Genomic DNA, 13,764 nt, shown 5'->3' with positions numbered 1-13,764 from the left:
GAGAGAGAGAGAGAGAGAGAGAGAGAGAGAGAGAGAGAGAGAGAGAGAGAGAGATGGAAGGCTCCCAAAAATTTAAAATTGGGGAAAAGGGTTGCCTATTAATGACTCAAAATCTCTCAGATGGAAATATGTCACTAAATAAAACAGTAGAGTAGCAAACACTAAAACAACATCTTTTAGCATAAAATAGATATCATCACCTCAGCAGCAGACTGTCCCTCCTCAGCTCTGGCTAATATGGATGGGATGGACAGGAGTTCAGGAGGCTGCCTTCGCTGCCGCAGCTCTTGCAACTGGATTCATGTTATCTGATTATTTCTAGCCCTAACGTTAACAACAAAAAAGTTATTTTACTACTATTAACAAAGAAGCACAAATACATACAAATAGTTTTGCATTTGAAGGTCACATAAGGTCAAATAGCTATACACTTAACACAGCATACTGTATAAGTTCTCTATCATACCAAGGCTACCTGTCCAGTCATTATGTAGCCTACTCCATTTGTAGGGAGTTGAAATATATTTCTCATGCTGGCCACTCCCTTGAATCGTGGGCAGTGGTGTCGTACAGGCGGGTGAAGTGTGACTGAGTCACCAGGGCCCCATGTATATAGGGGGCCCACACAGTGCCTTATTTATATAGATATATGACTGGGGGTGTCCGTTGGAGATTATTGTATATAGGGCCCACATTTTGCTGCTACGCCCCTGATCGTGGTCACCCTGTGCTGGCAGGGGACTAGTGTTAATGATGATTGGCATATGCCAGAGTGGCAGTTATCTCTTCTCTCTCTTCTCACTTACTCACTCTCTGCACTCTTCATGTTTGTAGGTCTGAACCTGCCACAAACATGTACAAATCACTTTCAAATTACATAAGAAATGACAGTGGCCAACTTGATAATGCATGGTAGAAATTATTAATGGTTGCATTTTTTAAGATGTTTTAACCCCTTAAGACACAGCATTATAAATGAGCTGTTACCAGAATGGCAATGACCAAGTTGTAATGTATTACTAAAGGCCCCGTGTTATGTCATAGTAGTGTAGTACTATAGTAGTTAACTTTCAATGTCTATTACAGCGTGCTACAGGAGGTACGGCATGCATTAAGGGACTACGATTAATGTGTAACTTGTCCTGTAACATTTAGGCCTTGAGTGTATTATAGTATGTTTGAGCATCAGACACTTCTTGTATCTACGGTGTACGTGCATTTTGAACTGGCGTAACGTTTTTGAACTGCACCATAGCGCATGCATGCTCTGGCGATATCAATCCTGTGTCCTTGAAAATGTTAGCACCTTGCTTTGCCCACGGAGCTGCGGTACGGTAACACTTTTTCCAATGGAGGAGTCATATTTTGGCCAGACCTGTCATCACTTCATGGGGATGACAGGGGGTTGAGTTACGTGCGATGACATGCAATATGAAAAGGAAAGGGTTTCAGCCAGGGTTAAGACAAGTCTCACAAGGGGTGCCTTTTCATCTGATCTACTCTACTGCGTTGTGTTGTGATTGTCTCTGAAGTTTTTCTTAAGGCTTTGTGTGAATACTGAAGACTATCTTCACCCTTGAGCATATACAGAAAGACATGCATACTCATAAGCGTGCAAACAAACATTTAAAAAAACGCACAGCAAAAAGATCCATAATAACATCCAGACTGGTATTATACTATATGTAATACTGTACAAAACTATAGTACAGTATCTATACAGTACAGTATGTAGTTTTTGTGTTTGCTGATATATTGTTTTAATCTAGTCATGCCCATGTTTTTTTTCTGAGATTTATTTTATTAAAGCATTGTAAAACAGTAGCCTCATTCAAGATCTCTGACTTGTACTGTACATTTGGGACAAAGATACTTTTAACGTCAATGTATTTTTCAATTTTAATGTGTCATCTTTACCTATGTCCCATAAGTGGTTCTTCGACAAATTGCATGTCATTGAATCAATGCACTACAAATGAATCAAAATTGATCAAAAGGAATCAGAATTAACCACAGCGATTTCATTGCAGTACTTTCCTTTTGGCCAAGTGAAAATCAACGAGACGAAGGTCTTAAAAGTTACAAAATGTGTCTATATGGAAACAAAAACATAATAACAGTATTTGAATGGTTGCCGAAGCATGAACATATGCTTATTAGAGTAGTAGCAGGGAAAGCTTACCTTTCTTATCCAGTATCCCAGTGTCATAGCACCATACTGTCGGTCTGAGTACTAAGCCCTGGCCGATGTCGAAAGTTCTCCTCGGGGAGGTAGATCTCAGAGAGGAACTGCTGACAAGTGGCCATATAATATTCTCACACTATTTTATTTGGTCTTTGGCCATTGCAGCGTTAAATAGAGATCCTGTGTCCTGTGAGTTTATTCAACACTCTATATAACTGAGAATTGATCAGACATCATCTTTAAGTCAGATTGTTTCTACAACCCAGAGGAAACCTTCTCTTTGAGGGGATGTATAAACTTGACACCACTTGGCAACTTGTCAGAGCTGGGGATTGATGGGACGTCCCAATCATAATGTTTGTTTCTGCTCGGCCCAAGTTGTTCTAACATGACAGGCTTATGGTGATATTGGTTGTCTTCTTTGACTATATTAAGCAGAGAGATATTTCTGGGGACTGGCATGGCCCCTGTCTTGAGAGCCATTACCATAAAGAGGGGAAGTGCTATTGAATGCCAGCCTTATATACAAGATCTGCCTATTGACAAGTGCTAGTAGCCCTCCATCTGTCCTCATCCTGCCAAGTCTGTGTAGCCCAGGAGTTATTGCTTCTCTGAGGTGAGACGTCTGATCCTGTGTCCTGTTTTCTCTGGCTTGTCTTTTTCAGATGATTTATAGAGGCTTATATTTCAGCTGGTTTAAAAAATTCTTGGGATTGCTGTGGTCAATTAGACAGAATGACATGATTGCCTTCGATAATGCACAATGCCTCGAATTTTATCATGCAGTAGAATGAAATGATTGGCTTTTGTAGTTGATGGATTGTACTGGACTGAGGAGGCGTTGGTGAAATAACTTGACTAAGTATTTGTTGTAAAACATTTGTTTAAGTGAGGATCCATCTCATGAAAATATTGGCGGGAAACATGGCATGGTGTGAAAGGGGTAGTGCATCAGTCTAATTGAGCAGGTGAAATTACCAGAGGAGTTTCAATTAAATTGTTCAATATGTTTGTCAGCCACTGTCTATGGGCTCAGTAAATGAGAATGTACAGTATAGAATATATGGAAAACAATGTACCATGTGATTTATGATTGAGACTGACAGGTGTTGATCTGGGCTCTGCTTGTTAGGAAATACCTTTAAGGTTGCCACATCAAAGTGATCCAGTCTGCAGAAGAACTGAAGCATCTCAGTCATCTTGCACCTTGATTTAATGTCTGGATTGGATTTTATTGTCTCTCTAAACTAATAATGTGGATGAGGAATGCCTTTGAAAGAAAACTAATTCACTAATACATTTCTGCTGCTATAAACTAATAGCAAATCTAATAAAACAAATTATAATGGTTTCATCAGTACTTGATGTAATGCAATACTGTGACACTGATCTCTCCTTAACCGGCTTGAGCCCAAAGAAATACCATATATAAACTATTGGGATTGGGCTAATGATTTCAGTAGGCGATGAATCCAAAGTCACAAGGGCTAATTGGAATTAAATGGTGCCAAACTCCTTTTCAGGGTGTATGTATTGAAAATACCATTGGTAGTAGTATTAGCATTAGTGTCACATAGTAGTTCCTGCCTAGTAAAAGAATCATCCAGAATACAGTCCTCTTTGATTTTCCTATCACTCACTATTTCCCAGCCCCCACCAGCTTACCTCATTTATTTTGGATACTTGAGAGCAGACAGACCCTTCCCTTGCCTAATGTCTCATCCATCCAAAGAATGGTCCTCAAGTCAGGGCCTGGATCATGTGTCTTATCCCCTGTGCACAGATGATACTTTGTGCTGGTCAACAGATTCCATACTAAACTCCCTCACAGCGACTTAAGTGGGATCGTCATAGTTAAATAGAGTATCACGCACACAAGCATTGGAAACGGCAGCATGTGCTACCATCCAGCTGGAGATTATCTGTCCCACCGTGCTAAGCCCACCTTAATTTAAACTAAGTTTTGCAGCCACGGCAAGGAAAACTGAATATATAAACCACAGACCCAGGGAGCAAACTGCAGCACACTACACACAGAGTGCACCCAACTTTGTATTCCTGAGTTTTAAGCACAATATAGAAAGTCAAGCTCAAAGTTTTTTGTTCTTGTTTGTTTGGGGTTTTTTGTTTGTTTGTTTTTTCTACTCATCTTAGACAGTGACCAGACAAAACCGCCAAGATGTCTGAGTAAGTATTGTCCATTGCAAAAATACAGTAAAATCAGATGACTTCTCATTCTTTTATTTGTAATTGACAACTGCTTTCTAATCTCTAGGAAAAAGATGCCCTCGAGCCGCAAATATGCTCTGAAGGTAAAGCAATGCAGAATTAGTAGAACACAAGACCTCTCTCTTGTCTTTGTGTACTGTACGTGTATTGATGTAAATGTATGAACTGCATCATTATCTTTGTATATCTTTTAGGGCTGCACAATTAATCGAAAATAATCGAAAATCGTGATAAATCGTGATATCGAAATCGTGATCGTGGCAATAGTGACCTGCGTCCTTGAAGCCAGAGCATGCTGACAGGCTGGTGTTTCTGGCCAGAAATCTAAGTTTCATGCTATTGCCTTTACACAATTATTAAAATTCATTTTATTTTGCTCGTCCCGTATGTAATGAATTCTTGGTTATAATTTATTTTGTTGAAATTTTCCACAAAAAAAAATCAGTAAACAATCAATAATCGTGATTAATAATCGTGATTATGATTTTGACCCAAATAATCATGATTATGATTTTTGCCATAAACGTGCAGCCCTAATATCTTTGTTGTTAGTCTGTCAGGGCTGGACTGGGGTCAAGAAATGGCCTGGGTACTTTTAATCTGGACCGGCCCCTCACATACTGTACACCCAGCCGCTTTCATACTTTATCCGTATTGACTCAGTCCACTGTATTTTGAAGGTGGAACAATGTGCTGCCTCCTCTAAATTGTGGGCCAGTACCTCAGGAAAAAGACCTCAGGAAAAAGACCTGCCCTGTATTACCAGGGGTGGATTTCCCGCAACCATAGTTGCAATGCACCCCAGATGACCAGTCCATCCCTGTTTAAGTTTGTCATGCCATTTGCTCATGTTTGTTCTGTCTTTGACTGTCTTCCAGAGCTTGATGCTTTCGATTGCTCAGGCCAAGCTGAATCAAGAGGCTGAGGATAAAATTCAGGAGAGGAAGAATTACATGGAGGAACACTGCCCTCCTCTCAATCTCCCATATGGTGTACAAGAACTCCAGGTGAGAGAGCATCAAATCCATCCGGTTTCCTGCATGACAATTGTTAGTGAAGGTGGTGTGGAGTAAATCCCAAAATCTTCAAGATTGATTAGCAGATTGGCCACCGCACAGTGGTTGACTTTTCAGATTTTTTATTGCTTTTTTAAAAAAGTATTTTTTGGGAGTTTTTTGTTCTGTCGTCAAGACATGTGAGAGTAGACAGGAAATAATTGGGAGAGAGAGACTGTTTCTTACCTCATAACAAAAATAAATTGTAAAAAATAAAGTTCTAAAGCAATGGTCTGGACCAAGTTGGTGTCAGAGACATGCAACTGTTATCATTGGCAAGGCTTACAAATGCAAATTATTTTCAGGGCATGTAGTCCAGGTGGAATGTGATTGTTGTCAAGGTGGCCGGCCTAACTGTACTGGGGGAAACATTTTGGGTAACGCTTTAGAATAAGGTTCTTCTAATAAGCATTTATAGTCACTAGTAAGCAGGTAGTAATACCCTTACAAGTGCCCAATAACATGCTTATTAACTTTGTTAACATCTTATAAGCTGCTTATTATGTGTTTATAGTGGTTTATTTTTTTAGTCTTATTATTTAAATCGGTACACATATCCATCTTGATATGCTGACTAATACTAAACATGGAGGCGTCGCGAAAAACACTACATTTTCAAGATGCCTGCCATGTGTACCGATTTTCATGCTTTTACTCAAATAAAGTTACTCATCAGATATTAACAACGTTAATAAGCATGTTAACAAAGTTAATAAGCATGCTATTGGGCACTTGTAAGGGTATTACTACCTGCTTACTAGTGACTATAAATGCTTATTAGAAGAACCTTATTCTAAAGCTTTACCACATTTTGCCTCATCTGTTATTAATATGATATGTACTTACATTTACCCTGATGTTTGTCTTAACTGTAATAATTGCATTCGATTTGAAGCATTTTAATCATGTATTTGCAACACCCCCTTAAGATGCGGCTTTATACATTTGTTGTTACCAGTATGGTAATGACCAAGTCGTGGTGCATTACTAAAGGGCCTGTGTTGTGTCATAGTATTGTAGTGCTATGGTAGTTACATTTCAATGACTATTACAGCGTGCCACTGGAGGTACGGCGCGCATTAAGGGGCTACGGGCAGAAGTTTATTCAGTGGGGATTAGATGCACAATTTCTCTTCTTCATATAATGGCAAAAGCGATAACTGTATTATGACAATAGAAGTAGTATTGTATCTGAAACGACATATATAAACGAATATATATGAACGAATATTTTCACTGAACTTGGAGCCTACAGTATAGACAGATAGCAAGGATGCTGTCCCAAAGATTGGCTAAGTGCACTAGCGGAGACCTCTAGTAATCTAAATACATGTACAGTATTTGTGAGCCTTTTGCCATGTACAGTGTGTGAGACGCTTTTATTGACGACAACAAACGTTTCTCATCCATGATCACTAAGCAGAAAATCACAACTGCATAAAATTGCATAAATTTATTTAATTTATTGCATTAATTCATCCATTAATTCATTTGAAAGAACATGTTTTTTTTTACTATCACTGATTCTTGAGAATGTGGCTAAAACAACACAAAGACGTATATTTAAAGGGACACTGTGCAGGAAATGGTCAAAAAAGGTACTGCAACTATGCTGCTCATTGAAACTGGGCTGCCTATTGCCAAATTTGATCTTTATATGAAAGTTTACTAAGTAATAAACAAATATTTTCTAGTATGGTCCAAGTACAGTCATTTTTGCAGCTAAAAATGTCTATTTTTGGAAATTCAAAATGGCGGACCATGGAGAAGATCCCCCTTTTCATGTATGAAAAGAGCAATTTTTCCAGTCATAATGAATTCTTAGAATTTGATGCTGGTGGTAAGTATTCATGAAAAAGGTAACATTAGTGAATGGGCAGCATGAATTCTGGAAATAAACAACAAAAAATCTCACACAGTGTCCCTTTAAGTAAATCATCACAGGTTATTAAGAAGTAGCCTATGTTATCACAGATGATGCCGTTGGCTGTGCAGCAACACATTTTCCTTTTTTCCATAAAATAGGCTCTTACTTTGCTATGTCAACACCATCAAGACACAATTAAAAGTGAAAAAAGTTGTATACAAATTATTTGAATAATTCGACAACACTTAAAGGTGCAGTGTGTAATATTTTTAGTAGTTTATTTCCAGAATTCATGCTGCCCATTCATAAATGTTACCTTTGTCATGAATACTTACCACCACCATCAAATTCTAGGTATTCGTTATATGACTAGGAAAATGGCCCGCCATTTTGAATTTCCAGAAATAGAGATTTTAGTTGCTAACCTTACTGTACTTTGGTCATACTAGTAAATATTTGTTCATTATTTAGTAAATATTCATGAAAAGATCAAATTTGGCAGTAGTCGGCACAGTTTCAATGAGCAGCACATTTCTAATACCTACTCTGGCCACACAGTGCAACTCTAAAAGAACAGTCCACTGTGTTTCAACAATAAAGTACTGGTATGTTCTTCTCTGAGCTGAGATGAGTTCATCCCAACTCGTCTCGTCTTCGGACACGGCCTCAGTCAGCAACGTGCACTGCACCAACGCATTAACTTGACTCTGCTTTGCCTTTGGGAGCATTGGGGTGGCCGAATTTTTCCACGTGTTCCCTATTTAAACACCTTTCCATGACTAGTTAGCCGATCCAAAAGCCGTTACACTAAATGAAACGTGGTGATTTTTTTTATCTACAGTAGATAAAGAAATGAATGAAAGGCGTAGTAACGCATTCGGAGCACTTCGACTTTGACGTATTGATATGTTCACACCTTGTTCCCTTTCCCCCTGCCCCTCTCTGTGTTGGCTTATTATGAGTGAGGTGAGGTATAGTAGAAGTACACATTTAAATTCAGAGTGCCTTGAGATGCGCAACAAGAAGAATGTTTTACTTCTCCATTCTGACATGTCATTTTGAAAGAAAGACAGCAGATGTATTGATGTTACTTTTTTCTATTGCACAGGAATTAATCAAGAAAATCCATGGAAGCATTGACAAGATCGATGAGGAGAGATATGACTTGGCGGCAAAGTCACTCAAAGGAGCTGGAGAGGTTTGTATTACACTGTATGTATATTAGGCCTGCACAATTATGGAAAAAGTGATAATCACAATGATTTGGGCAATTTTGTGCAGAATGTTGTTTAAAATCACACAATGACATATAACCTAAAATGTAGTTTAAAAGGAATGAACAAAATAACACTGAATCGTAATAATTATGTAAAAGGCAATAGCATGAAGCTTAGGTGGGCCTACAGACTTTTTTGGCCAGAAATACCAGCCTGTCAACATGTTCTAGCTTGAAGGACACTGAAAGACCCCTGTGCAATCACAAATGAATCGTCGTGGCCAGGATTTTTAATCATTGCGGACAAAATAGCGATTTTCGATTCATTTCGATCAATTTTGCAGCCCTTCTGTACCGTACATCAACCAGTGTAGTGCCTTGTCAATCTCCCAATACACGGCCAGTTAATATTTCTGTTATCAACAGGTTGAAGACCTGAGGTTTAAGATCACAGACTTGAAAGGCATGAAGAAGCCAGCTCTGAAGAAAGTGCGTATGTCCGCTGACCAGATGCTTCAGGCTCTGCTGGGCTCCAAACACAAGGTCAACTTGGATCTCAGAGCTAATCTGAAGCAGGTCAAGAAGGAGGTCAAGCAGGAGGTGAGCGTTCGGCATCATACAGTACAGTGGCAAATACGAGTTTATAGAAATCCTAACATAGTTAACTGAATTACAAATGGTTTGTTTGGTGCCATATACATTTGTTTTGCTCTTTTGTTTCCTTGCAGACTGCAGAGGCAGTTGGTGACTGGCGTGCGAACATTGAGGAAAAGAAGGACAGGAAGAAGATGTTTGAGGGCGCTGAGGCATAAATTGCCTGGACTCTGTTTTTTTTTTTTTACATACATACACACACACGCACACGCACACACACGCACATCGTCTTGCATTTGTCTCTTCACAGGATTGAAGGTTGTGAACTGCTTCAACGTTCATTGTTTTCTCACAGAATGAATGGCCATAGCACATCCATATACCCTAATCTTCCAATAAATGTTTCGGAAAGAGATTCAAACTATCTTCTTAATTTCCTCCCCCCCCCTCACTGGCTACACTCACTACACACTCATCCACACACTTTTAAGCATTTTTGGTTCATGTTTCATTCATTCATTCATTCATTCATTCATTCACTCATTCATTGTGTAGTCAATGGATACATCATTTACTTTGGTTGACGTGAAATGCAAGCAAATACATTTAAACTGAGGCAGCTAAGAGATGTTTTCCTACATATGTTCAAAGGAGAGTCAGATCTCTTGAACTGTTAGTGACCACAGAAGGTCATGACACTTCACTCTTGAACATATGTCTCTTCCACCTGTGTGGATAGAGACATATTGTAAATGTCCTTATAATGAGGTTTAACATTAATTCAAGAGGGAATGTACATGACATGCCGAGATTCTCGGTCCACTGAAGATACCTTGAATGGTAAGAGTAATCCATTATCTTTTCTATTTGTCATAGTTCTTTGTCCGTTTGAATTGTGCTGTACATTCATCAAAAGCCTATGGACATTGGCACCCTTTGTGCATAGATTTAGTCTTTTAACGGCTCATTGTGTTTCTAAAAAGTGTATTCTGCCTCACAGGTGCAAGGGCCACCTCTCAAGAATGGGAAAATTTACGAGTCTGAACAGACAAGGGCCGGAGGTATTTCAGGAACTCCCCGGCCCATTGGCCTGAAAGAATCCCTGTGTCCATAAAGAGAGGTCCCTGGATGCCCCCCCTGAGCCATCAGAGGTCCTGCTATTGATTTGGCCATTTCTTGCGGTTGGTCAGTCTGCTCTCTCTGCTGTCCTGTCTGCCAGTCCGTGCGGCCCTCCCTTTTGCTTCTCCACAGGTGAGATTTCTCTCTGTACCTATGACGCTCCAATTGTTGGGTGACGTAACCAGGAAGTTCACTATTGCATACAGATGGTGTATCAAGTGTCTCTTAAGTGTTTCCAGGGAACAACAGGTGGAACATTATTAGTGTTCATTTCAGTTCAAATAGTGGGTTGCTACTTACTCCAATGGTCAGAATCTTACCACTTGGATTGGGTCAAGCATGTACTGTATGCACATCAAACAAAGGTCACATTACTCAAATGAACTGTACACAGTTGAGAGTGGAAGGGTATGTTATGGCGTCTCAGTGTTGTGCTTGAGGTAATACAATACTTTGTACACTTACACAGTACCTAGGTTAAGTTTGTGCTCTTCGTCTACTAGCAGTAGGCTGAAGGCTGGTTTTCTTATTTATTTAAAATGAATATTTCATGTTCTGTATGTATATCTGGTATGTTGTAAGGAAGATGATCAGTCCCATAGGCTGGGGCAATCTTTTTTCTGATCAAAGAGGCTTATGACTGATGATGAGTGATATGATTGCTAAGATATATCAGTTTGGAATTTTATTGACTTATCGATGGCTTCATTACTCCTGTAATAGATTCGTTACTCCTGTTGAGGAACAATGGATGTTCAGTGAGGGTATAATTTTAGGACCTTCTGATATGTCAGTCTACTGTAACGGGTTTAGTTACTTCATTGAGATTGTATATGCCCGTGTTAGTTTACAACTACCTCTTGTAAACTCATGTAACATGAGGGACAGGAACCCCAGATGCCAAGCATGTTACGCATGTCCCTATTCCTCCTGGCAAAGGAAATCATTTCTGTCACTGAAATGATTTTCTGTCCAATAGTTGAATTATGATGTCTTATTTAGGAACACATACAGTACTACAGATTTTGTTTCTGACCCATTTGGCGATGTTTGTGACCCATTTGGCCTTGTGTTTCTGGTATTAATGACACATTCTAAAAAGGAATGTGTCGTAAATTAGCAGATGCAAGGTCCGACCGACACGCGATCCCACCCATCCAAATATAGCAGGCGCAAGCCTTTCCTTCAGCGAAGGCACCCACAAGAAAATGGATAGGGTGTCTCAGCTGGGGACTGACTGATGGACAGAAGACAGGTGTCTTAACGCAAGCCTGCAGAAACTGAGGGCAGATTAGGTTAAAATTACACCCCATTCTCACAAAAACACACACAAACAAATGAAAGGAAATTATTACTGTTATTTTTTTTCTCATTCCAAAAGGTGTGACCAGCAGAAGCAGGCAGGATGTCTGAGTAAGTCTATACCATTGAAAAAAAAAGTATTTTAGCAGAGATTTGCATGTTCCACAGCACAACTGATAAACTGTTTGCTTTTAAACCTCAACAGCAAAAAGATGACCTCAAGCCGCCGGCATTACCTGAAGGTACGTCACTACAGTGTCATTTATTTATTATCATTTATTTCTTTTGAGAATGTCATTGTCTGCTTCATGCTAATGCTAACCCCCCTTCATGGTGCTAATTTGTCCTCTTGGTGGCCCCCACAGAGCTTGTTGCTCCAGATTGCTCAGGGCCTGCTGGAGGCCGAGGCCGAGCAGCTTGCTGAGGAGAAGGAAGCGTTTCTGTCCCAGAACTGCCCGACACTGAGTCTGCCAACAAAAATGGAGGAACTGCAGGTACAAATTCACAGCTTTTAAAAGTTTAATATTCCTCTTTTGTTTCCTTTGTGGTGAGTTGGCTCATTGCTTTATGCTTTGAACTTCGCAGCTTATGTGCAAGAAATACCACCAGAGCATTGAAAAGGTCGACGAGGAGAGGTATGACATGGAGGCCAAGGTTACTAAGACTAACAAGGAGGTAAAATGCTTGAAGCTCCCTATTAATCGCAACATCATATGCAGCTGTACATATTTGTCTTACTAAGGGACGTGCATGTTGTCTTGACATAATCCTTCTTTCATTGGCACAGATTGATGATCTGAAGCTCCAAGTGATTGACCTGAAGGGCAAGTTCAAGAAGCCAGCTCTGAAGAAAGTGCGTATGTCCGCCGATCAGATGCTTCAGGCTCTGCTGGGCTCCAAGCACAAGGTCACTATGGATCTGAGGAGCAACCTGAAGCAGGTCAAGAAGGAGGTCAAGGTTGAGGAGGTGAGTATTCAGTGTTGTCAGAGACCAAATATGTTTATTATCCACAGTTTTCCCATTTTAGAATAAGAAGGCATTAATCAGAAAAGAAGTACACTCAAACAAAGTCAAGTTTGCATGCAGACATGTGCTTATGGAGACGGGATTGGTCTGATTTTCCACATTGTGCTCAACTCTCCTCACTTTACAGACTTCTGACTGGCGTGCAAACATTGAGGACAAGAAGGACAGGAAGAAGATGTTCATGGAAGTCTAAGTCTCAGAGGTGCCCAGAAAAGGTAACAACACATGTAGACTACATGCATAAAGGCTTTTCTACTGAAAGCCACAGTGTGTAATGTGCTAACATGTTAGGCTAAAGGCATATCATTCATCATCACTGCTAAGTTACTAGTCAGTGAATGTTGGCTCTAGGGCTATTTAAAATGTAAACGGTCACTACCAGTGCCCATGACTGACCTTAGAGGGGTATATGACTAACATGATGGTCAGCTAGCCAAGGTCATGCTTGGCAAGCTACATGCACTATATGCTTTGACATTACAGTGTGTGCAGACCACTGTCTTATTCATATTTTAACAAGCTAACTAAAAGGCCTTTGATAGACTTGATTCCAAATTAACATATTCCTAGATAATATATTCCTAAATTATTTAATGTGCATAGGTGATGTAGTTATTGCAGTATTTACCATTTTTCCCTTGTGTTTTTTTTGTCTTTCCCACAGTGGCATCACGGCATGGTCACAGACCAAGAGAGACACTTACGGGAACATACATGGGAACAATTTTTTTTCTAACGTTCTGAAGCTTTTCTTTTTAACTCTCCCATTCATAATTGGGAAGGTGATGTGATATTGTACAGTGTGTTTTTTGTTTGGCCTTCCAATTAACCCATGACTGTTGATTTTAAGTTGTGAAATATATAGAGGAATGCACATTCTCTGTACATTGCAGAGGAATACTATATGAATTGTAATATACCACCATTTTCACTCTCAAGACTGTTTTATGCTAATATTATTTTATACAAATAATACATACAGGATATGTACATCATGTATTGTATTTATCAAGCTTGTAATATTCTGTCCCAATAATGCATCTCACCATGTAAAGATAAACCAACCTTTTGCATTTACCATCTGTTATTAAAGCTGTATTTTGATGCAGGCCATCACAATCCAAATTTCTTTACTTCTTTGTGGTAACCATACTCTGTATTTTTTGCTTT

At 39.5% G+C, this 13,764-nt stretch overlaps 2 protein-coding genes and 1 long non-coding RNA gene across 4 annotated transcripts in view; 2 read left to right on the top strand and 1 right to left on the bottom strand.

Moving 5' to 3' along the window:
• LOC134447719 (uncharacterized) overlaps window positions 1-2,629 on the bottom strand; it is a 5,775-nt gene extending 3,146 nt beyond the window's left edge. Inside the window, exon 1 of the long non-coding RNA XR_010034619.1 lies at window positions 201-2,629. This is a non-coding gene — a long non-coding RNA (uncharacterized LOC134447719). The remainder of the gene's footprint in view (window positions 1-200) is intronic.
• The window catches only part of LOC134447711 (troponin I, fast skeletal muscle-like), an 11,997-nt gene extending 319 nt beyond the window's left edge, over window positions 1-11,678 (top strand). Inside the window, exons 1-8 of one of the 2 annotated variants that reach the window (XM_063197318.1) lie at window positions 2,719-2,801; window positions 4,340-4,372; window positions 4,461-4,497; window positions 5,293-5,421; window positions 8,445-8,534; window positions 8,979-9,152; window positions 9,281-10,397; window positions 11,647-11,678. In XM_063197318.1, coding sequence (XP_063053388.1) covers window positions 4,365-4,372; window positions 4,461-4,497; window positions 5,293-5,421; window positions 8,445-8,534; window positions 8,979-9,152; window positions 9,281-9,364 — 522 coding nt within the window. In that variant the 5' untranslated portion in view covers window positions 2,719-2,801; window positions 4,340-4,364 and the 3' untranslated portion in view covers window positions 9,365-10,397; window positions 11,647-11,678. Of the gene's footprint in view, window positions 1-2,718; window positions 2,802-4,339; window positions 4,373-4,460; window positions 4,498-5,292; window positions 5,422-8,444; window positions 8,535-8,978; window positions 9,153-9,280; window positions 10,398-11,646 lie in introns of those variants that run through there. The other variant, XM_063197319.1, reaches the window with a different exon arrangement.
• LOC134447717 (troponin I, fast skeletal muscle-like) lies at window positions 10,339-13,764 on the top strand. Its single transcript, XM_063197333.1, has 8 exons — window positions 10,339-10,397; window positions 11,647-11,678; window positions 11,773-11,809; window positions 11,933-12,061; window positions 12,153-12,242; window positions 12,355-12,534; window positions 12,722-12,809; window positions 13,259-13,764. The coding sequence occupies exons 2-7, from the start codon at window positions 11,671-11,673 to the stop codon at window positions 12,785-12,787; spliced, it is 510 nt and encodes a 169-aa protein (XP_063053403.1). The 5' UTR covers window positions 10,339-10,397; window positions 11,647-11,670; the 3' UTR covers window positions 12,788-12,809; window positions 13,259-13,764.

Source organism: Engraulis encrasicolus, chromosome 4 (genome assembly GCF_034702125.1).
Source record: "Engraulis encrasicolus isolate BLACKSEA-1 chromosome 4, IST_EnEncr_1.0, whole genome shotgun sequence".
NCBI lineage: Eukaryota > Metazoa > Chordata > Actinopteri > Clupeiformes > Engraulidae > Engraulis > Engraulis encrasicolus.
Note: the sequence above shows the minus strand (reverse complement) of the source record. Positions and strands in the feature narration are given on the sequence as shown.